Genomic DNA, 18621 nt, shown 5'->3' on the forward strand with positions numbered 1-18621 from the left:
GACTCTTTGTGACCCCAAGAACAGTAGCCCACCAGGCTCCTCTGTCCATGGGATTCTCCAGGCAGGAATACTAGAGTGCGTTGCCATTTCCTTCCCCATCTAAGTGTGTAAGACTGATCAGTCCCATTGTTAATTCCTCGATTAAATGGATGCCAACTTATAGGTCCTCTTGAGTCACAGCCAGCTACACTGGATCCATTGTTTGTAGAGAGTATTTTTCTATGACATGGAACTAATGCAATTGGAGTGATGACCTTTACAAAGTCAATTCCAAGAAAAACAGAAGGTGGAATGTGTGCAGTCCCATAGCACTTAGGACATGGGACATTAGAAACTGAGCAAGCATTACATGAGCCAAAAGTCCCCCTAGCTGACAGAATGTGGACAAGCTTTATTTATTATTCATTTTGAATTACCATGTTTATCAGAATTGTTGGCTTAATGCATGATTTGCAATTAAGCAGAAGGTCCCCACTCCAGAAGGAGGACCAAGCAGCATTCTAGAAGTAGCTTTGCCAGAAATAAAATGGTATCTTGCTCACTCTCTGACTCTTACTCCTACTTCTCAGTTAGGTTGGCCCCTAAATAAAAGAAGGGTTCCACACACTGGGACCCTTCTAATGAGCTTCATCCTATTCTTCTTGAGTAAAAAGCTGTATTTGGAGATTACCTTTGTGTGTGTGCATGCTCAGTCACTCGGTCGTGTCCAACTCTTTGTGTCCCCATGGACTGAAGCCCTCCAGGCTTCTCCTGTCCATGGGATTCTCCAGGCAAGAATACTAGAAGGCTGCCATTTCCTTCTCCAGGAGTCTTCCTGGCTCAGCTTATCAAAACTGCGTCTCCTGCAGCTCCTGCATTGGCAGGCAGATTCTTTACCACTGAGCCACCTGGGAAGCCCTACCTTTGTGTGGACACCTTTTGTTTTTCATACATAGGGTAGTAGGCAGATATAGTGAAATATCATCCAAAACTTTTGTTTTTCTTCTTATTGTTCTCTTCATATGACCCTTCCTCTGGTTAGTAAGAGGCATCTGTGCTGTCTTGAAGATACAGGTTGTTAGTGTTTCAGGTCATTTTCTGCATCAGTCTTTGGTCGTTTCTCTGACTCTGCTGACACAGATATTTTCTGCCTCTCTTTTCCTGAGATTTGTCTGTTACAGTGAATCTTCCTGAATACATGTATGTAGCAAAATTCCTAAATGTTTGTGTTTGTAGTTCTGTGCCAGCTCATTTATTAACTTAAAAGCTAATCCATTCCGACTGACATCATCTAATCTGGCTTGATTTAAATTTCAAGTCCTGGTGCTCAAAAGAGACAAATGAGCCTCCAGCTCAGATGTGTCCCAGCACAGATTCCCTGGAGACGGTATCTGTCGGCTCACTGTGATAACCACACACAACCCCTTTAATTTAGGGGCCAACCTGACTGAGTACTAGGAGTGAGAGAGAGTGAGCAAGATATCCATTTTATTTCTGGCAAAGCTAAGTTCTAGAATGACGCTTGGTCCTCCTTCTGGAGTGGAGACCTTCTACTATCTCCCCACTGAAGTGTACAGACTCACCCACTCACCCACTCACCTACAGAGCTAACTAGAGGATCGTAGGTTGTGAAGGCTCCAGATAAGCGGACAGCGTGAGGTGGACAAAGAGTGAATAGTAGGCTGGCCAGGTTGAGGGGGAGAGCCAAGAGCACGGGTCCCTTAAGAGTTGTGGCTGACACCAACACCCACCCCTGCCTGAGGCCAGCGGATGCAAGTCTCCCCTCAGCACGGGTTGTTTAGTAGCAAATTGTTTAGCATGGACACATGTTTGTGTTTTTTTGCAGTTTTTTTTTTTTTTAGTTTCTTTTTCTTGTAGTTGATTTCTAGCCTCTCTGTCTCTCTCTTTTTATATCAGATCAGATATATATATACACACATATATATACATACACACACACACACATATATATATAGTGATGGGTGGTTTAGTCGCTAAATCGTGTCTGACTCTTGTGATCCCATGGACTGTAGCCTGCTAGGCTCTTCTGTCCATGAAATTTTCCAGGCAAGAAATTGGAGTGGATTGCCATTTCCTTCTCCATCTTCCCAACCCAGGGATTGAACCCATGTCTCCTGCACTGTAGGCAGATTCTTTACTGCTGAGCCACCAGAGATCCCCATATATAATCACTTTGTTGTACACCAGAAACTAACACAACATTGCAAATCAACTATACTTCAATTTTTTAAAATGGTTTAAAAAATTAAAGAAATTAGTCTTAGGAGGATTGAGTCCCATAAAGGTTTCTTTGTTTGTTTTTTTACTTAAAAAGTCATTTTACAAGTGAAAAAAATCAAGTTATTAAATTGAATTCTAAAACCTTTGGTAAAAGGCAATGCTACTCTCTGATAAGAATAAAAATAAAGCAAGAATAGAATTTTTTAAATGTATACAACAATCAAGTTATAAGTAAAAGTTCAAATAAATTTCGTTTCCTAAATAGCTTTATTGAGATAAAAGTCACAGGTTATACATTTCACCCATTTAGAGTATATAATTCATTGTTTTTAGTATATTACGGAGATCTGTTTTAGACTGTCTTCCTCATCCCTTAAGAAACCATATTCCATGGCCAGCAGCCACTCCTCACCCTCTGCGACCTCCCTGAGGGATAGTGGCTACTCCTGGGTTTCAGCCCTGGGAGGATCATTCCATCTCCTGTGCTGACCAGGCATCTCCGGGGGTGGTGCTGGCTCCTGGCCTGGGTCCTCCTGGGACTCAGTGTTGCGAGGAAGCCATATGGGGGAGGTGCCCCAGCCGGTCCAGTTCCAGCTACCTTGGTGGAAGAGGCTTCATTTCAGATCACTTCACCAGCCTGGCACAATCTGACTGCCCTTTGCTGTGTGAGTCCCACTGAGAACCTCCCTGTCAAGCCCCATCAATCCACAGCACCAGAGAGGCAGTCACAGATTGCCCTTTGGGCTACTGAGCTTTGGGGGGCTTGCTGGCAGTGGTGGGCCCTTGAAATGCTGTGCAGAACAGAGTCCCTCACAGACCCTCCCTAGAACCTGGAGTTGTCCTGGGTCCCTGACGCCCTCACCTCCCACACACCATCAGCACCCAGCCCCAGTTCTTTTTTGGCTGTGCCGGGTCTCTGCTGTAGCACAGGCTTCTCTTGCTGCGGAGCACGCGCTCAGTAGTCGCCCCGCAGCATGTGGGATCTTATTTCTTCCACCAGGGATCGAACCCACATCCCCTGCATTGGAAGGCCGGTTGTTAACCATTGGACCGCTAGAGAAGTCCTCCAGTCTGGTTCTTACAGGCGCCTGCTCCACAGAGCCCACTGACCCCGAGGTTCGGCAGTGCCATTTCGTCTGGACCGCGTGGTGCCCGAGCTTTCTGAGACCCTCTGCCCTGTGAAGGTTCTCGCGCCAGCTCTCCAGGCCCCACCCTCTCACCCACCCCCCAAACCCAGTTGGAGCCTCTTCACAACCCATCCCCCTGCTCTGCCGGGACCTCTGTCCTGCCTCCCCCAACCTAGGGAACCCCACCTGGAGAACCCCGGTACTCCTCCCGGCATCCCTACCGCTCCCCTAAAGGCTCTCTGTGGTCTGTGCACGCTCTCCCCCGCAGTAAGCCCAGAACTCCTTTCCGGGTGACAAGGCAGATGCTGACGCACCGTCTTCTTCCCAGAGCTGGGCATGGAGCCAGAGGTAAATGTCAGTCAATGTTAATTGAATGAACACTGTGTTCACACCACCCACATGAGAACAAACATGGCCGGGAATCGGCAGCCCCCAGGCAGGCAGTTGGGGACCCTGAGAGTGAAAGAGGTGGGCTCCAGGGGCCCTGAGGGGTGCTGGTGGGGAGGCCGGGGCGGCTGACCTGAAGCAGGGTGTCCCAGGTGAGGGGCTAGGGGCTGGTCCTCAGTGGAGGCGAGCAGACCCTGGGAGGCTGCGGTCACTGGCCGGCAGCCGTAGTTGCAGGGGCTGCGGCTGGTTTCTGGCGTTCTTGTGTGGGCCAGCGTCCTGCTGTCCTGGGTGCCCTGGCCACGGGTCACTGTGCATCTGGTCTCTCCTGAACAAGGAAGTGATTTCTCCTGGAGGGCAGAGACGGGGACACGGTGGGAGCAGAGGAGGGGCTGGGGGCCGTTCCAGTGATTCTGGGCAGCCCTCTCGGGCGAGTCTCTGCTTCTGGGCTGGGAGTCTTTTCTGTGGCCACAGCCTGGTCAGTGTCACTTCCACACAAAGAAGCAAGTGGGCCCCAAGATTTAAAGGTAGGATCGCTGTGAACTTAAGCTGTTATCAGCTACCAGAGGGCATTTTTTTCCACAGGGAATATCCAATCTCACACAGTGACCGGTGAGTCTTGCTTTTCCATGTGTAAATGTGCCGGGCGACCTGTCCGTGACCCCTCATCTGGGCTGCACCTTCTGGTCACCTTTCTCATGGGCACCAGAAGCTAAGTCGCCTCCCTGTGCAGAGACTGAAACAAGCAGGGTGGGTATGGCTCCAGCACAAGGGGTTTATGTTGTAAATACAGTAGCTGTAGTTTGATCATATAATTTAAATTATTCAGATTTGTAAGGTTTTTGGCAAGGTTTGGCATCAGGCTTTTATTGGGCAGATTGAGATATCATGGAATCATACCTGATATTGGTGTTTGGAAGGCAAACCTGTGCAAAGATGCCTGATTTGAGAGACATAGAAACGAATATCCAAGAAGAGAGATTCTGTGCATAGAAGAATATTTGAAAATAACTAGAGGCAGCAAATATGAGATAACTATGCCTCCAGGACCCTGAGTTTAATCCTGGTAAAATACGTACAATATAGAATTTACCATCTTAACAATTTTTAGGTGCACAGTTTAGAGCCATTAAGAGCATTTTCATTGTTGTGCAACCTTCCCCCCATCTCTCTCCAGGACTCTTTCATCTTCCCAAAGAGAAACACTGTCCCATGAAAGTGGATCATACAGAATTTGTCGCTTGGTGTCTGTCTTATTTCACTGAGTATGATGTCCTCCAGGTTTTTCTGTGTTGTAGCCGGCATCTGAGTCTCCGTCCTTTTTAAGGAGAGTAATATTCTATTATGTGGACGGGCCTCATTTTCTTTGTCTATCATCCACTGATGGGCCCTTGGGCAGCTCCCTGCTCTTGGTCGTTGTGACTGATGGGCTACGAGCACAGGTAGATTGTGACCTTCCATGAACTGGGCTTTCTTGAGCCCCGGAGGGGGAGGATCCAGTGCTTCCGTGTTGTGGGGGCTGTTTGACAAGGCACAACGTACCCAATTTTATAAACTGGGCCTGCGCACTTTTCAAGGGCCTAAGAAACAATATGAGAAAAAAAATTTCCCCCTGGTTTAAAATACAAAAAGAACACTGTAGGTTTTCCCCCGTGGTCCAGTGGTTAGGACCTTGCCTTTCAATGTAGGGGGCATGGGTTTGATCCCTGGTTGGGGAACTAAGATCCCACATGCCATGCCAAGCAGTACATAAAGGATGTTTCAGTCCAGTTCAGTTGCTCAGTCATGTCCAACTCTTTGCGACCCCATGGACTGAAGCATGCCAGGCCTCCCTGTCCATCACCAACTCCCAGAGCTTACTCAAACTCATGTCCCTTGAGTCGGTGATGCCATCCAACCATCTCATCCTCTGTCGTCCCCTTCTCCCCCCGCCTTCAATCTTTCCCAGCATCAGGGTCTTTTCCAATGAGTTAGTTCTTTGCATCAGGTGGCCAAAGTATGAATATTCAGGACTGATTTCCTTTAGGATTGACTGGTTGGATCTCCTTGCAGTCAAAGGGATTCCCAAGAGTCTCCTCCAACACCACAGTTCAAAAGCATCAATTCTTCGGCCCTCAGCTTTCTTTATAGTCCAACTCTCACATCCAGACATGACTACTGGAAAAACCATAGCTTTGACTAGATGGACCTTTGTTGGCAAAATAATGTTGCTGCTTTTTAATATGCTGTCTAGGTTGGTCATAACTTGTCTTCCAAAGAGTAAGCGTATTTTAATTTCATGGCTGCAGTCACCATCTGCAGTGATTTTGGAGCCCCCCAAAATAAAGTCTGTCACTGTTTCCATTGTTTCGCCATCTATTTGCCATGAAATGATGGAACCAGATGCCATGATCTTAGTTTTCTGAATGCTGAGTTTTAAGTCAACTTTTTCACTCTCCTCTCACTTTCATCAAGAGGCTCTTTAGTTCTTCTTCGCTTTCTACCATAGGAAGGTGTCATCTGCATATCTGAGGTTATTGATATTTCTCCTGGCAATCTTGATTCTAGCTTGTGCTTCCTCCAGCCCGGCATTTCTGCATATACGTTAAATAAGCAGGGGACAATATACAGCCTTGAAGTACTCCTTTCCCGATTTGGAACCAGTCTGTTGTTCCATGTCCAGTTCTACTTTGGAACTTCCCAGGTGTTCCAGTGGCTAAGGCTCCTTGCTCCCAATGCTGGGGGTCTGGGTTCGATCCTTGATCAGGGAACCAGATCCCACATGCAGCAACTGAGAAATTGTGCAGCCAAATAAATCAATAAAATAATAACAAAAGAATTTGTTTAGAAAAATCTTCATAATATAAAAAAGAACATTGCAGGTCTGAAATGTTAAAATGTTCAAGTTGTGATCGAAATTTAGCTCTTATTCAGTTATGAAATAATGATTGTATTTGACACGTTTGCTATGATGTGGGAACAGAGTGTACAAAGTTCAAACAGGGACTGTGGGGCTGCCATTTATCTTGGAAAATGTTTATACGACTCAACTGTCTGGTGTCATTTTCCTCAAATCATGCGATGTGTGGCATCCGAGACCTTTGACCTGCTGTGAAGGAAACCAAGTTCCTGCACCCTTCTGCCGACGGCCCTCACAGATCAGCTGGAAGGCAGAAGGGTGGTGGTCAGCTGCGGGGAGGAGGCTGCAGCCGGGGACGAGGGACAGCTGATCCAGAGCTTTCCCAGCATGTGGGCTGGTCCATCCCTGCACCAGGCCCGAAGACAGGCAGTGGGCAGACACTGATGGCTGGAAAGCTTGGCTCCACGCACCCAAGGGGAGGATGTCAGTGGGAAGGATGGGCCGACTGACTAGATATGAGGTGTTGTTATGGCCTGAACTGTGTCCTCCCAAATCCTACCCCGGGACCTCAGGATGTGACTGTCTGTGGAGACGGGGCCTTTAAAGAGGTGACTGAGGAAGAATGAGGTCTATAGGGTGGGCCTTCATCACACAGGACTGGTGTCCTTATAAGAGATCAGGACACAGGCACACAGTGATGGCCATGTGGGGACACAGGGAGAAGATGCCAAGGAGAGCGGCCCCAGAGGGAACCAGCCCTGCCCACACCTTGACTTGGGCCTGCCAGCCTCCAGGATGCAAGACCATCCTTGTCTGTGGTGTTTGTTACGCAGCCTGGCAGACTGATACGGGCATCCCATGTGGTGGGTTAGGGGGCACATTTGGCTTCTCAGGCTGGTCCTGAGTTGGAGGTGGGGCAAAACCAGGGTGGACATCTGGGGTCACTGAGAGGTTTGACCGGCTGCCCTGGCTGGCTGCTCTAGGCTGTGGGTCTGTCTGTAAGTTTGGTCTCCCAGGACTAGGAACTGTGTCTCGGGTTCCACCATGGAAACACTTGTCTTTTTCCCAAGGGCCACTTTGGAGTAGAGGGTCAGGAGTCTGGGTGGGAAGACTGGGAGGTTCAGGGGCCCCCAGTGAGGCCCCAGAAGCCAGAACAGCCTGCTCACACCGGCAGAGCTGCAGTGAGCTGGGAGGAAACTCTCAGACACACCTGGGCATCTGTCAACACGCAGGATGCTCATGTGATAAAGGTGTGTCCCAGCTTTGCAGGTGCTATTTTTTTTTTTTTCCTTTGAGGGGAAAAGTTTAGAATGCTGTTGTCACATGTTGACATAGACTTTGAAGTGCTTTTTTTAAAAAATCATATATTTGTTGGGTCTTCGTTGTGCTGCACAGAATCTCTAGCTGTGGTGCACAGGGTCAGTAGTTGCTGGGCATGGGCTTAGTTGCCCCTCGGCATGTGGGATCTTAGTTCCGCAACCAGGGATCACACACACATCCCCTGCATTGCAAGGTGAATTCTTAACTCCTGGACCACTAGGGAAGTCCTTGACTTGCTTTTTTAAAGGCAGAATTTAAAAGAGAAATGGTATTCTTGTCACTAAGACCAGCATCCTCTGGTCTCTTTTCTCTTCGTCTTTATCACTTTTCAGTAACAAATAGCTCCAAACAGGGCTCTGAGTTCATGCTATTGTGTCTCTTTTGAAGCAATTAGCAAAACTTCTGAATGACATGCATATGCTTTTTGTGGCTCATGAGCTATGGTTTACTGCCGGTACATTTAAATCTAAAATTACCGAAAACCAAAACTCAGAGCAGTGACGTATCCTGTGACTTGTTTTTTATATAATTTTTATTTATTTCTTTTTGGCTGGGCTGGGTCTTTGTTACTGTGCCGCCTTTTCTCTAGTTGCAGTGAGAGGGGGCTACTTTCTAGTTGCCGCAGTGGGGACTACTCTTTGTTGAAGTGTGTGGGCTTCTTACTGAAGTGACTCCTCTTATTGTGGAGCACAGGCTCCAGGCCATGGGCTTCAGTAGTTGCAGCATGTAGGCTCAATAGTTGTGGTGCACATAATCTCAGTAGTTGGTCTGAGGCATGTAGGATCTTCCCGGGCCAGGGATCGAATTTGAGTCTCCTGCATTGGCAGGCGGATTCTTTACCACTGAGCTACCAGGGAAGCCGTGATTTGTCATTTCCATTGACAAAAACATATAAATGAGGCTAAAAGCCTTTTGCCTTTCTGAGATGTTTTGTGTTGCTCAGTTCTGTCCTTATGGGAGGCACAGGGTTATTTCTCGGTATTTGTATGGGGCCAAAGGAATCTGTGCTGACAGTAATGGCTCGGGAGAAAATACCAGCCTTGCTCATTTGGATCAGGTGCTCCTGTGTGAGGTGAGAGGAGCAGGAAACAAACCAGACCCCTGCCCGCCCACCCCCGCACCTCCAGTGCTGTCCCACTCCCCACCAACACCACTGCCCAAAACTTTCCTGGTTGGCTTGTCTGGGTGGGAGGGAACCACTCCCTCTCATGCACCGCCACCCCCCCCCTCCCCAGTCTGTGCTCCTCCCCAGCTCTGTTCTCCCAAAGGCTCTGAATTCCTAGCATGGGGCCCAGACAAGGCAGCCAGATGGGGGAGGCTGAGGATGGGGAGGACTCAACCTGGAGAGCTGGGTGTGTTCCTGGGCTTGGGACCTCAACATTTCAGGGAGTTTAGAAAGCAGATTTGCACTGTGCTTTGGAAGGCAGATGACATCGTGACTTCACGGAATCATCTGAAAACCATTAGTTGAAAGGGAGCCCACACCTCACTTCACAGAGAGGGAAACCAGACCCTCAAAAGACCCAGTGGTCTCCCCATGGCCCCACAACAAATAGAGTGACCTGGGAGAGTCTGAGGTGGGGGGCCTGTGGTCCCCGAGGACACTGTTCCTGTCACATCACAGGGTCCTGAGCTGGAGACCACAGGGGCCAGTGACAAGGTGGGGCTGCAAGACAAGCCAGGAGAGATTCTGGAACATGGGATGGAGGGAGGGAGGGGGGCAGGGGACTCGGCAGCCTGGGGAACCCCACCCCGCTCACCCCCGACCTTCCCAGAGTTTCTGGGCTTCTACACTGTGCTCGGCAGAACTCGAAAGGACGGTGTTCGGATCACTTCCGCTCCCTGCAGGGCTCTGTGCAAGTGGCTCTGCTGATGGGCCCCGGCTGTGGTGGATAACAGAATATTCTAGATCAGTGGTTCCCAACCTTTTTGGCAGCAGAGACCAGTCTCATGGAAGACAAGTTTTCCAGGGCTGTGGGGTGGGGATGGTTTCAGGATGATTTCTCATAAGGAGCCCGCAACTTAGATCCCCGCATGCGCAGTTCACAGTAGGGTTCGCGCTCCTATGTGAATCCAATCCCGCCACTGAGCGGACAGGAGACAGAGCTCAGGCTACGGTAATGTGAGCATGTGAGCAATGGGGAGCGGCTATAGATACAGATGAAGCTTCTCCGCTCAGTCGCCAGTCTCCTCCTGCTGTGCAGCCTGGTTCCTAACAGCCCCAGGGATTGAGGACTCCTGTTCTAGTTGGAGGTGGTGGTTACACAACATGAAAAATGCATGAAATGCCACTGAATTGTACACTTCCGAATGGTTAATTTTATGCTGTTTGAATATCATCTCCATTGAAAAAAACAATTAGGAATAAATTGGAAACCAAATTGCCAGCTCTATGAACAGCCAGGGAACCAACCACATAGCCCCAGTGGGTCGGAGCAGCTCAGGCTGGGGGTCCAGAGGGCCTCTGCAGAGGGACTCGGAGGCGCAGGAGGAAGCAGGCTGCAGAGGGTAGGCCCCCCGGGCACACATTAACCTCAGAGACATTCTCCTCTGAAGCAAAAAAGGGCTTGATCGTTCTCCAGCGAAAAGTGTTGTTGAAAATCTATTTTCCATCAGTAATAAAGAGAAATTTGCTACAAGCCCTAAAGAGACACGGAGGGCCCTCAGGTGTGTATTAGGAAGGGGAAAAGTCATCTGAAAGGCCGCACAGTGCACGGTTCAACCCCGGGATGCTCTAGAAAATGCACAGCCATGGGGACAGTAAGGGATGGGGTGGGCTGTGCCAGGGGTGGGGAGTGAACAGGCAGAGCACAGAGGGTTTTCCAGGCAGTGAGATGACCCTGTATGACCCTTAATCACAGGTACATCATACATTTGTCCAAACCTGTAGCAGTACAGCACCAAGACTGAACCCTCATGACACAGTGGGCTTCAGTTTACAATAATGTGTCGGTGTCAGCTGATGGGTCCCAGAAAATGCACCCAACTAAGATTAACAATGGAGGCGGAGGTGGGTTGGGGAGGCAAGGACGGGAATTCTCTGCACATCCTACACAATTTTGTAAACAAAGCCCCTCTAAGAAAATCACATTATTTTTCTTAACATCATGCCATTTTGCCCCTACTCCTGTTTATTTATATATTTGGCTGCATCAGTTCTCACTGTGGCACGTGGAATCTTTTTTCTTTGTGTCTTGTGGACTCCAGAGCTTGTGAGCTTGTTTGCTCCACTGCCTGTGGGATCTTGGCTTCTCAGTGGTAAAGAGCCTGCCTGCCAATGCAGGAGACATGGGTTCGATCCCTGAGTTGGGAAGATCCCCTGGAGGAGGGCATGGCAACCCACTCCAGTGTTCTTGCTTGGAGAATCCCATGGACAGAGGAGCCTGGTGGGCTGCAGTCCACAGGGTCGCAAAGAGTCAGACGCGACTGAAGTGACTGAGCACACAGCACACACGTGTGGGATCGTAATTCCCTGGCCAGGGATTAAACCCACACCCCCTGCATTGCAAGGTGGATTCTTAACCACTGGACAGCCAGAGAACCTGTCTATTCATTTTTGAAAATCCATGTTGATGGAGAAGGATTAGGAAGGCAGGAGGGAGGGGAGGAGGAGCCTCGTGTGCAGGCATCCATGCCCTCTGGTGCCAACAGGCCGAGCGATGGCCAGCGCTGGGCATCTGCTGCTGCTACTGCTCTGCTTGCTACCCGTGGCCCCGGTGCTGACAATAAAGAAGTACCAGCAGCTGTCCCATAAGGTAAGTGTCACGTCCCTGTCTCTGTAGGGCCCAGGGCTAACTCTCGCCAGACCCACCCCAGGGCACCTGGGCTCCTAGCCCCCTTTCCTGCCATGTGCTCTGTGCTTTTTCTCCTGCCCCACCCCCACTTTGAACTGGACCCCCACTTCATGAATGCATCTGCTTCCTAAGGCTCTCAGATCCCCAGGATGACTGGCTCTTGGTGGACCCCCAGATCCCCAGTGCCAAGTCCCAAGTCCAGGGACCCCACACAGGATTGGGGAGTGTGTGCAGAAGAGGCAGTATGGGAGGAGGCGGGGCAGTGGGTGGTCTGGTGGGGTGATGTGACCAGCTCCTGTGCGTCATGGAGTGACAGCAAAGACAACGCAGTCTGTCGGTCCTGGGGGCCGTGTGTCACCACCCTGATCCCCACGTCCTGCCTGGTCCAAGGTGCCCACTGTGCAGGATGCAGGAGGGAGGGCACCACGCTGTGTGGCCGGTGCTTTCCAGATGCACCTCCCTCCTCTGTCCCCCGCTCACCCGCTCGGCTTCTGGCCTCCAGTTCCTGAACCCAGACGACAGCTTTTATCTCAGCCAAGAAGAGGTAAAGTTACTCACAGCCAATAGTAAACCCGCAACGACGTCGTTGCAGCCTCCAGTAATTTTGCGTTTGTAAAGGAGTTTTGAGATGTTGAGAACCAAGTCGAGGGCACCTCCTCACAGGAGGTGGGCAGGTGGCAGGCCTGGGCTTCAGCTCCAACTCCTAGTTGGCTGTGTGACCCTGGGCAAGTCGCTTACCCTCTCTGAACCGTGACATCTCACCTATAAACTGTGAGAGCACGTGGAATGGGCTAGGTGAGCTTCTGCTCACCAGCATCCTTTGTCCTCTGGGCCTGGCTCCCTTAGCCTTCCGGAACAGTGTCGGGCAGGCAAGCTAATTTGCCGGGCTGGACAACAGCCTTGCAGGGACGCTGGATCTGTGGGGGCACACGTAAAGGAACCCCAACTTTGCAGCGCATCGGAGAGCCCTGTGAGACGCACAATGAATGCCAGAGTGACTGCTGTGTCACCAACAGCCTGAACCCTCAGAAGTTCTGCACCGCCCAGACCGTATTCCAGCAGTGCCTGTCCTGGAAGAAGGTGTGTCCTGCCCGGGCGGGTGAGAGGTGGAGGGCAAGGGGCCGGGGAGGCAGCCCCTGAAAGGAGGGCCAGGGGCCTGGCAGAAAGGACCGCTCTCCTTCTCCTGCAGCCAAATGGGTACATCTGCAAGGACCACTTGGAGTGCCAGAGCAAGTGCTGTGTCATCAACAACCACAGCGTGCAGACCTACTGCAAAGCCAAGACCGTCTTCCTGCAGTGCTTGCCCTGGCGCAAGGTGAGGCCAGGGGCCACGGGGCTGGAGGGAGGCGCCCGCCAGCTCTGACCTCCGACCTCTGTCCCCAGCCCAACTGGGACTACTGCGACTACCACAGCGAGTGCCGCAGCAAGTGCTGCATCCGGCTGAATGAGCTCAGCCCCAACCGCTGCATCCCCCAGAGCGGCATCCTGCTCCAATGCTTGCCCTGGGTGAGTCCTGGAACCCAGTCCGGCCCCACCTGGGGGGCTCAATCCCGCGACTGGCCTGAAGGCAGGCGGGCAGTGACCTGGAGGGCGGTGTGTCCACGTGTGTGGGTGGCCGTCTCCTCCAGGAGAGGCCACCAGTTGTCTCTGCAAGTTAGCCTCCTGTTGCTGCACCTGCAGCAGGAACGTGGCTGAGCTCAGAAAAGGACACAGGTTGTGGGGAGTGGGTTCTCAGGTCCACTAGGGTGGCAGCAGGGCATAGCGTGGGCACTTGGGGAAGGGCCAGCATGGTGGTAGGTGGTGGGCCCACAAGATCCGGCAGCACCGGGGCCTAACTCCTGTGGGGCTAGACCCCAGGCTGGACGAAGGGGAGGGCCCCCTCTCAGGAGTTTCCTCCACTGGAGACTTTCACTGGCTGAACTGGAAATCCAGAAGGAAAGGGTTCAGTGAGGCAGCCTGCAGAAGTCAGCCCCCAGAACACAGAACCTGAAGACACCGTGGAGAACAGTTGAGGGCAGAAAGGGATGGGGGCACGGTGACGAGGTTGGAGAGGATGCTCTGGTGTCTGAGCTCGGATGCCAGGATCCAGGACTTCAGTCTGATTATAAAGGTGTGTCTGAGCCCAGAGGTTGAGAACCAGGCCTTTCTGAGCATCCTCCCCTGCCGGCCATGGCCCATCAGCACCCAGAACAACAGTGGGTGCAGCAGGTGCCACAACAGTGAGTCCACGGGTGTCCCCAAGGTATCCAAGTGAACCAGGCAACACCGTCAGTGGCTTCCCCCAGAGGTGCAGACTGTCGGTGCCGAGGAGAGTGTCTGGTCATTATCCAACTGGCCCTGAAGGCCAACTCCTTCCTGCCTCGTGGGCTGTGTCTCCCTGTGTGTTTCCTAATTGTGCTGTGCCTTCTAGTGACGTGGGCCCAGTCTGTGCCCTGGAGACCACCCTACACCCTGAGTCTGTTCATGGGACCATGAAGACCTGCAGGTATTACACGTCTAACCATGAAGTCCCGAGACCACCCATGTCCGTGCAAGCCAGGGGCAGCTCCTGGAACCTCAATGTGATAACTTAGCGTGAATAAACCTCCTGACTGAGTGAGCATGTTTCTGTGGGGGTGGAGACCCAGGTCTCAGCTCGGCCATCTTGAGGAGCCCCCTCAACCAGAGACCAAGTCTTCCCAGAGGAAAGGGCAGGTGTAGACGTGCCCCTCCCCTGCAGGCACATGACTGTGACTTGTCATCACAAATAAAAGGTTGGAAGGCTCCCCTGACCTTGTGGATGGTGCAGTGAAGGCACTGGAGCCCGCTGAAGACCCCTGGGGGGAGGGGCCACCCGCTGGCCCCTCCTCCTGCTCCCTTGGTCACCAGGGTCCCCACTTCCCCCAGGAGCTGAAGTCCTGGCTGATCTAGAAACTGTTCCCTCCAGTGGCTTCTAGAGGCGAACACCACAACTGGCTGCTCTGCTTCCAGAGCGCCAGAAATTTTACCTTCGCCTTCCTCTGTGCCCTCACCCATCTTGCAGATAGCAGGCTGCTTTTTGGGGCTCTGTTAAAAAAAATTCCCCTCCCTCTCCCTCCTTTCCTTCTCCTCCTCTCCCTCTCCTTCCTCCCACGTCCCTCTCTACTCCGAGTCTGTAGGAAGCCAGAGAGGCCTTCAGGCTCCACCCCAGCTTCTGTCTCGCTCCTCCCCTTTCCTCTTCCCACCCCTCCCTCCCCCTCCCTTGTCCCTCCCCGTCCCGGCTCCCTCCTCTCCCCTCCCTCTTCCCCTCCACGCCCCACCCCTCGCTCTCCACTTCCCAGGCCACTACTAGTCCACTTTCTGTCTCTGCGGATTTGCCTGCTCTGGACACTCCGAGTAGACAAACTCGCCCAATCCGTGGCCACGGTGGCTTCCTTCACTGAGGGTGATTCTCTCCAGGCTCATCTGCATTGTGGCCGGACGTTGTTCCTTGCTGTTCCATTTGAGTTTGTACATGTTGTTTGTCCATCATCGGTGGGTGGACGTTCGGGTTGTTTCCAGTTTAACTATGAGTAAAGCTACTGTGCACATTCCTATGCATGTTCTTTGTGGACACGGGTTTTTAATCCACTGGGCGTGCATCAGGAGCGGCATGCTGGCTCTGAGGATTACTCCACGTTTCACCTTTTAGGAAACTGCCAGATGACTTTCCAGCACACCTGCGCCTTTTCACACTCCCAGGGCCTGTGCGAGGCCTCCAGACTGTCCACACCCTGGACAACGCCTGCTACCATCTGTCTTCTTGGTCCTGGCCAACCCAGGGAGCAGGAAGTGGATCCCAGAGTGACTGCAGTTCATTCTTTAAGAGCAAAGCTGGGGCTTCCCAGGTGGGCCAGTGCTTAGGACTTTACTTTCACTGCAGGGAACACTGGTTCAATCCCTGGTTGGGGAACTAAGATCCTACAAGCAACGGGGGCAAAAATAAAAACAACAAAACCAGAAGGATCCCTTGCCTTAGCTCAGAATGTTCTTGAGACACTCGGAGTAGAGGCCAGCCAGAGCTTTGCTGTGGCCAGGGTCCTCCCCACTGCCCAGGGAGCGGGGTGGGTGGACGGTCCCCAGGTCCTGCCCCACCCACCCCCTCGCTCCGCTCTTCTGGGGCCGGTCTCCTGCCGCAGGGACTTCTCAGGATCCGCCCCAGGGCCTCGCGGCGCCCCCTACTCCGGGTACTCAGACGTCTGGTTCTCAGCAGGATCCCGGCCACGCTAATTCCAGCCCCTCGTTGTCTTCTCGGGCGTCGGGACCTCCCGGGGATCCGGACATTTTGCCTGTTTATCTCTCTGATGCACCCACAGCAGCCCCTGTGGGCACCTCGCCAGCGGAAGGAAGGTTCCGAGGAACGTGGTTGCAGCTGCGCCGGCACCACCCGGGGCCGCCAGGGGCCGCTGTGGGCCGACAGTCGACCAGGCTCCCCGGGAGCCGGCAGGTGCTTGCTCCTCCGGGGATGCGGACAGACCCTGACATTTTCCCTTTTCATCGGGAAAACAGCAGTTTGCCCACTGGGTCCCGGCCTCGTTCAGGTTAATGCGGGGGGAGCACCTGTGTGCGAGGAGATTCCTGGCGGCCACCCCGGGGTCCTCGGAACCTGAGACCCTGCCAGTGCGGCCTTTATCCGGGGGCTGTTCCCCAGAAAACTGCGGAGACCCGGTTCCTCGGCCTCCAGGAAAACCTGGCCCCTCCTGGCCGGCGCTTCTCGGCAAACGTGGAGAACGTGGTGTCCAGGGCCTGAGAGACTCCCGCATAGCTGACAGAGCCTCGGCGGGGGGTGGGGTGGGGATCGTGGACGCTGTCTCCTCCTCAGGTCCCCACGAGGTCGTCCCATGTCTGTGTCCTGATCTCCTTTTATAAGGACACCAGAACTGTGGGATTAGCCCCACCCTATGACCTCATTTGACCTCAATCACCTGTTTATAGATTCCCTCTCCACACACTCAAATCCTGAGGTCCTGGGAGTCAGGGTTTCAACATCTGGATTTCAGTTCAGTTCAGTCGCTCAGTCGTGTCTGATTCTTTGGGACCTCAAGGACTGCAGCACACCAGGCCTTCCTGTCCATCACCAACTCCCGGAGTTTACTCAAACTCATGTCCATCCAGTCAGTGATGCCATCCAACCATCTCATCCTCGGTTGTCCCCTTCTCCTCCTGCCTTCAATCTTTCCCAGCATCAGGATCTTTTCCAGTGAGTCAGTTCTTCGCATTAGGTGGCCAAAGTATTGGAGTTTCAGCTTCAGCATCAGTCCTTCCAATGAATATTCAGGACTGATTTCCTTTAGGATGAACTGGTTGGATCTCCTTGCAGTCCAAGGGACTCTCAAGAGTCTTCTCCAACACCACAGTTCAAAAGCATCAATTCTTTGGTGCTCAGCTTTCTTTATAGTCCAACTCACACATCCACACATGACTACTGGAAAAACCATAGCTTTGACTAGACGGACCATCTGGATTTGGGGGGACAAAATTCAGCCCACAACACCCTCCAAGACATTTTGGAAACATGTTAGATGGGAGGAAAGAGCTGCCAGGCCCCAGGCCCTGGGGAGAGAAGGAGATGAAGAGGAGCAACCACATGGGATTCCTCCTGTCTGTTCCCTTGAAGGCCCCCCACCCCCACTGGCCTCCTCACCATCCTGGTGGCCCTGGTTTGGTGACAGAGAACTCCTAGGAGAAGGGACCCAAGGATGCATCTACTGTCCAGGGCTGGCCAGAGAGGAGGAGGGGATCTGCAGGGGAGCTGCTGACTGGTGATCCGAGGGCCACCTTCCACAGGGGCTCAAAGGTGTCACTCGCTGGTGGTGGTCCTGCTCACAGCCCTGTCTGAGGCCCGACAGCTGGGTGACCAAGGGGACTTTGCTGGGGTGGGTAGGACACAGCCTGGGATACATCCCTGCAGAAGGAACTCGGGTGATTCTTTGTTCAAAGCAACTCACCCAAGGACTCCTACGTCATGGGTAGGACAGGACGACCTCCTCTGAGAAGTGAGAATGGCATGCCTCCCTCGAAGGCGTTGTCATCCGATAAAGTTCACATGCAAAATGCGCCTGCCTGTGGTGTGGGGGAGTGGGGCTACTGTTTTCCTGGCTTCTTTCCCCCAAAACATTTGTGTGTGTGTGTGAGCCCACAGGTCTTTTGTTTGTTTATTTTTGGCTGTGTTGAGTCTTGGTTGCTGCCTGCGGGCTTTTCTCTAGTTGCACCGAGTGGGGTTACTCTCTAGCTGCGGTGCCCGGGCTTCTCATTGTGGTGGCTTCTCTCGTGGTGGAGCACAGGCTCTTGAGCTCATCCTCAGTAGCGGCAGGCTCCTTGGCTTAGCTGATCCGTGACATGTGGAATCTCCCTGGCCCAGGGATCAAACCCACATCTCTTCCATTGACAGGTGGATTCTTTACCACTGGACCACCAGGGAAGTCCTCCCCAAACTTTTTATTCTGTAATCATGAAATACAACTTTTAAAAAATTGTGGTAAAATACACTTGACATAAAAATTTCCTTCTTAGCCATTTTAAGTGCACAGCTCAGGGGCCTTAAGTACATTCACACTGAGAGACCATCCCACCACCATCTCTGCTTATCTTCCTAAATGGAAACTGGCCCTTCAAACTCCTGACACTTTTGCAGGCTTCCAGCATCAAGAAGGGCCAAGCCCGAGGCTCCCCCGCCTGTGAACCGTTGGCACCGGCCCCATCTCTTTAAAAAAGTGTGAGGGATGAAGCCGCCCCCTCAGCGTAGGATCTGCCTGGTGGTCACTGCACAGCACAACCTCTTTCTGCACTAAGCAGCTCTGGTTTAAAGCTGCGTGGGTCCCCCAAACAAACTAATTCTCCAGGATGTGGAGCCACGATGGGGGAGATGGTCAGGGGAGGGCTGCCCTGACTCCTGCTGCGTGCATGGGGACAGGCACAGGTGAGGTTGGTGGCCATCACT

General features: G+C 52.4%; 1 protein-coding gene across 1 annotated transcript; it reads left to right on the forward strand.

Annotated features, from left to right (window-relative positions):
- Positions 1-3757: 3757 nt before the first annotated feature.
- On the forward strand, positions 3758-14280 carry LRCOL1 (leucine rich colipase like 1). Its single transcript, XM_061384451.1, has 7 exons — positions 3758-3815; positions 4317-4343; positions 11542-11645; positions 12639-12764; positions 12874-12999; positions 13068-13190; positions 14095-14280. Exons 3-7 carry the CDS (start codon positions 11550-11552, stop codon positions 14095-14097), a joined length of 474 nt encoding a protein of 157 aa, XP_061240435.1. The 5' UTR covers positions 3758-3815; positions 4317-4343; positions 11542-11549; the 3' UTR covers positions 14098-14280.
- The last annotated feature ends 4341 nt before the right edge of the window (positions 14281-18621 follow it).

The sequence above is a fragment of the Bos javanicus genome, chromosome 17 (assembly GCF_032452875.1).
Source record: "Bos javanicus breed banteng chromosome 17, ARS-OSU_banteng_1.0, whole genome shotgun sequence".
Classification (NCBI taxonomy): domain Eukaryota; kingdom Metazoa; phylum Chordata; class Mammalia; order Artiodactyla; family Bovidae; genus Bos; species Bos javanicus.